General features: G+C 44.8%; 1 protein-coding gene across 1 annotated transcript; it reads right to left on the bottom strand.

The window, feature by feature from the left end:
- Window positions 1–372: 372 nt before the first annotated feature.
- Window positions 373–4,689, bottom strand: LOC129847084 (protein kinase C gamma type-like). The gene is made up of 3 exons (XM_055914874.1): window positions 4,553–4,689; window positions 4,173–4,313; window positions 373–2,114 (listed from the first exon to the last, which is right to left on the bottom strand). Exons 1-3 carry the CDS (start codon window positions 4,613–4,615, stop codon window positions 1,953–1,955), a joined length of 366 nt encoding a protein of 121 aa, XP_055770849.1. The 5' UTR covers window positions 4,616–4,689; the 3' UTR covers window positions 373–1,952.
- Between the last annotated feature and the right edge of the window lie 57 nt (window positions 4,690–4,746).

Below are 4,746 nucleotides of genomic sequence, written 5' to 3'. Positions count from 1 at the left end.
ATTCTGGCTAGTCTCAGCAAGAAATGGAACAAAACCTTATGAGATGTATTTACTCTGTCACTGGTTGGTGAACCTCAGACAAAATGGCCACTGAATGCCACATCACATTATGAAACCGTCCTCTCCTCATCTCAGATATCCTGGGTAGTCTCAGGTCACGTGTCTGATGTAGTGCCAACCCGGGTCAGTTAGCTCAGTTGGACCTGAGTTAGCGCTTTCACATTCAATTTGGGTCGAGGTCAAAGTGTCAAATCAGCAAGAAAGTGAAGAAATATAGCAACTGATCTAGGAATAGAATGAGAGATGACAACGTGTAACGCTGACAGGGCAAAGCTGTACAGTATGGAAACATGAATCAGATGGTTGACTTGGTAGTCTTCATATCTGGTGGAAAATATTTTATTTGTTGATGGAGATGGGAGAGTAAGTAATCATGTAGTTAGTTAAAGTCACCCTTAACCGCAGAACACAGGGTTAGATGGTTTCATTTTCATGAATGGTTACCATTCACCTCAGGTCTAATGGTTAAAGTTAGGACTGGGGGTAGGTAGGGGAATCTGATCCCAGATCACTGATTAGGAGCAACTTTTCTTCAAGCAGTAATATATAATGATTGATTTGATTTTTTACCCATCTTCTAGGTTTCTAGCTATATATCACAATTATATCATCAATGAATTGAAGTTAAATTGGAAACACAAAACAAGGAGCAATTTTTGGTAATAATATAATAGAACAATGTAATAGAACACAATATGATATTACATGACACAAGAAATACTGCTTCACATAATATCAGAGGTAATTAATTTCATAAGTAATAGATTATACATTTGGGATATAGACAGCTCTAACTGTATTTCTATGTAATACATCTGATAGTGATACTACAATAGCATGATACCATGTCATAAAATACATTTACCTTATAATCACTATAGATTTAAGTCAGATTCAGTGTCATCTTACAGTATCTGTTTGCTAATAACTGCATCAACTTTAAATAAAAGTAATGTTGTTTTGTATGCATTGGATCAACTAAATGTGTTATTTGACTTTTACTGCTAATCTGCCCTCACACAGATTTTCCTCTGAAAAATAAGCCATGAACCCAGGCTCTAGAGTATAGCAGAGAGGGAGAGTTATCTGTAGGTTGTGTATACTGATTGTTTGTGTTTAAATTGTGTGCTATTCTCTGTTTTGAACTTATTTTCTTTAGAAATTGACTGTTAGACAGTGAGGGGAATGTGGGGGGAGCTCTCCATCCCCCCTCAAACAGAGATGATAGAGAGAGACAGAGCTGCTCCCTCCCCCCTCAAACAGAGACGATAGAGAGAGACAGAGCTGCTACCTCCCCCTAAACAGAGAGGATAGAGAGAGACAGAGCTGCTCCCCCCCCCCCTCAAACAGAGAGGATAGAGAGAGACAGAGCTGCTCCCTCCCCCCTCAAACAGAGATGATAGAGAGAGACAGAGCTGCTCCCTCCCCCCTCAAACAGAGAGGATAGAGAGAGACAGAGCTGCTCCCTCCCCCTCAAACAGAGAGGATAGAGAGAGACAGAGCTGCTCCCTCCCCCTCAAACAGAGAGGATAGAGAGAGACAGAGCTGCTCCCTCCCCCTCAAACAGAGAGGATAGAGAGAGACAGAGCTGCTCCCTCCCCCCTCAAACAGAGAGGATAGAGAGAGACAGAGCTGCTCCCTCCCCCTCAAACAGAGAGGATAGAGAGAGACAGAGCTGCTCCCTCCCCCCTCAAACAGAGAGGATAGAGAGAGACAGAGCTGCTCCCTCCCCCTCAAACAGAGAGGATAGAGAGAGACAGAGCTGCTCCCTTCAGACCAAGAGAAGAGGATAAAAATACAGAGAGCTGCCCCCTCCGAAAGAGCGGAGAGTAGAGCGAAACAGAGTTGTGCCCTTCAAAAAAGTGTGGGTGGAGAGAGAGAGCTGCCCCCCCTCAGATGGCAGTGAGGGTCGGGGGGGCGAGCTCAGGGTTAATGAAGGAGAAGCCCAGGAAGTCTTCCTGGTCAATGGCCGCCAGAACGTCAGGGTCAGAGGGTGTCAGCACGGACGGAGCCGCCGTGAAGAACTTGTCAAAGTTCTCCCCTTTCTTCCCACCCTGAGAGAGAGAGAGAATATTACACATAGAACACATACTGTATATACACATGAAATAAAGGGCTGAGAGAAAAATCTAACTCCTTCCTCCACACACACATCCACACATTAATTATCTCTCTCCCTCTCCCTCTTTCTATTTCTTGCTCCCTCTCTCTCTCTCGCCTTCTCTCTCCCTCCTTCTCTCTCCCTCAGGTGTACAGTAAAGCATGACACGTGTGGTCCGTGTTCCCCTCAGCATGTGACAGCTGCTCTGCTGGTTGATATGAATCTCATTTGGCTAATGGGCCTGGCCTCTGACCCCAGAGCACATTCTCACACCTCACTGCCCATTCAGCCATTGGCTGGCACGGCCACAGACTGACAAGTGACAGGCTAATGATGGCATAGATTTGCATACAAGACAAGGGGGCGGGACCCCGGGGCGAAAGGGTCACCCCTGTCTGTTCCAGAATGTTCCAGGTCTCTGGGAATGAGGAGATATATACTGTATACAGTATATAGTGATGAGGGAGAAAAACGGACACGTGAGAGAGGCCGCCGTAGGCAGACATGGCTCTCAAGAGAAGACCGGCTATGTGCACACTGCCCACAAAATGTGGTGGAAACTGAGCTGCACTTCCTAACCTCCTGCCCAATGTATGACCATATTAGAGACACATATTTCCCTCAGATTACACAGATCCACAAAGAATTAGAAAACAAATCCAATTTTGATAAACTCTCTCTACTGGGTGAAATACCACAGTGTGCATCACAGCAGCAAGATTTGTGACCTGTTGCCACAAGAAAAGGGCAGCAGTGAAGAACAAACACCATTGTAAATACAACCCATATTTATGTGTATTTATTTTCTCGTTTGTACTTTAACTATTTGCACATCTTTACAACACTGTATATAAACATTATATGACATTTGAAATGTCTTTATTCTTTTGGAACTTTTGTGAGTGTAATGTTTACTGTTATCTATTTTACTTGCTTTGGCAGTGTAATATATATGTTTCTCATGCCAATAAAGCCGCTTGAATTGAATTGAAAAAGGGATAGAAAGAGAAACTATAGAGAAAGTTGAATATAAAAAAGACAGATGGAGAGAGAAGGGTTGAAATATTGAACCGCTGAGAGTTGTGAGGAGAGTCATTATGAAGAGAGGAGGAGGATATAGAGACACGGAGAGGACGACAGAGATGGATAACTCCTGTGGGATTTACTGACAGTTCTAGGTTTGAAGAGAGGCACAAGAAAGGGGAATATTAAGAGATAGAGAGAGACATAGACATAGACAGAGAAAGAGGTAGAGAGAGAGAGATAGAAAGAGAGAGAGAGAGAGACAGACAGAGAAAGAGGTAGAGAGAGAGAAAGAGAGAGACAGACAGAGAAAGAGGTAGAGAGAGAGAGAAAGAGAGACAGATGGAGAAAGAGGTAGAGAGAGATAGAAAGAGAGAGACAGACAGAGAAAGAGGTAGAGAGAGAGATAGAAAGAGAGAGACAGACAGAGAAAGAGAGAGAGACCGAAAGAGAGAGAGACAGAGAGAGAAAGAGGTAGAGAGAGATCGAAAGAGAGAGAGAGACAGACAGAGAAAGAGGTAGAGAGAGATAGAAAGAGACAGACAGAGAAAGAGGTAGAGAGAGAGACAGACAGACAGACAAAGAGGTAGAGAGAGAGAGAACGAGAGAGACAGACAGAGAAAGAGAGAGAGAGATCAAAAGAGAGAGAGACAGACAGAGAAAGAGGTAGAGAGAGAGAGAAAGAGGTAGAGAGAGAGATAGAAAGAGGTAGAGAGAGAGAGAGAAAGAGAGAGAGAGAGAAAGAGAGAGAGACAGACAGACAGACAGACAGAGAAAGAGGTAGAGAGAGAGATAGAAAGAGAGAGACAGACAGAGAAAGAGGTAGAGAGAGAGATAGAAAGAGAGAGAGACAGACAGAGAAAGAGGTAGAGAGAGATAGAGATAGATAGATAGAAAGAGAGAGAGCCAGACAGAGAAAGAGGTAGAGAGAGAAAGATAGAGAGAGAGAATAGAGGAGGTAGAGGAAAAGGTAGAGGTAGAGACTAACAGTTCTGGGTTTGAAGGGAGGCTGTATCTCCATTCTCTCCAGTCGGTCCCAGTCCATCCAACGGAAGAAGGGATGCTCCCGTATCTCTTTCTCCCCCTCCTCCCCTCCGCCCAGTCGCTTCGCTGGGTGCTTGGTCAGGAGCTTGGCACAGCAGAGAGGAAGAAAGAAGAAGAGTGTGAAAATGGAGGAAAACGGAGAGAAGAAGAAATAGAAAAGAGGGCGAGAGCAATAGAACGATGGAGCGTTGTCTTGAAATCTCCTCTTGCAGAGTTGCATGGGTAGTATGCTGTACGTTCCACCATGGTGACTTAAAAATGACATGGTGAGATATGCCTTCTTGACGGTCCCTGAGGGGACTAAGTGAATTGAATGTAGATTACCCCCTTGCAGATGGCGACGGCCTCACGGGACAGACTCTTGGGATAGGAGACACTCTGCTCCATGATGGACTGAAACAACTCCTCCTCATCAATACCATCAAAGGGAGGCTGGGAGGGGAGGAAAGAGGAGGAAAGAGAGAGTTGAGGGGGGTGAGAGAGAATGGAGGGGAGGGGGGAATGAGGAGGGAGAGAGG

The sequence above is a fragment of the Salvelinus fontinalis genome, unplaced genomic scaffold (genome assembly GCF_029448725.1).
Source record: "Salvelinus fontinalis isolate EN_2023a unplaced genomic scaffold, ASM2944872v1 scaffold_0698, whole genome shotgun sequence".
NCBI classification, from domain to species: Eukaryota; Metazoa; Chordata; class Actinopteri; order Salmoniformes; family Salmonidae; genus Salvelinus; species Salvelinus fontinalis.
The sequence above is the reverse complement of the archived record's forward strand: the minus strand, read 5'-3'. Positions and strand labels throughout refer to the sequence as shown.

Coding starts and splice junctions, on each gene's coding strand:
- LOC129847084 (XM_055914874.1), bottom strand. CDS start 4,615: ATGGAGCAGAGTGTCTCCTATCCCAAGAGTCTGTCCCGTGAGGCCGTC. Junction 4,314..4,552: donor CCGTCGCCATCTGCAAGGGG/GTAATCTACATT, acceptor TGCTGTGCCAAG/CTCCTGACCAAGCACCCAGC. Junction 2,115..4,172: donor CTCCCTTCAAACCCAGAACT/GTTAGTCTCTAC, acceptor TCTCTCTCTCAG/GGTGGGAAGAAAGGGGAGAA.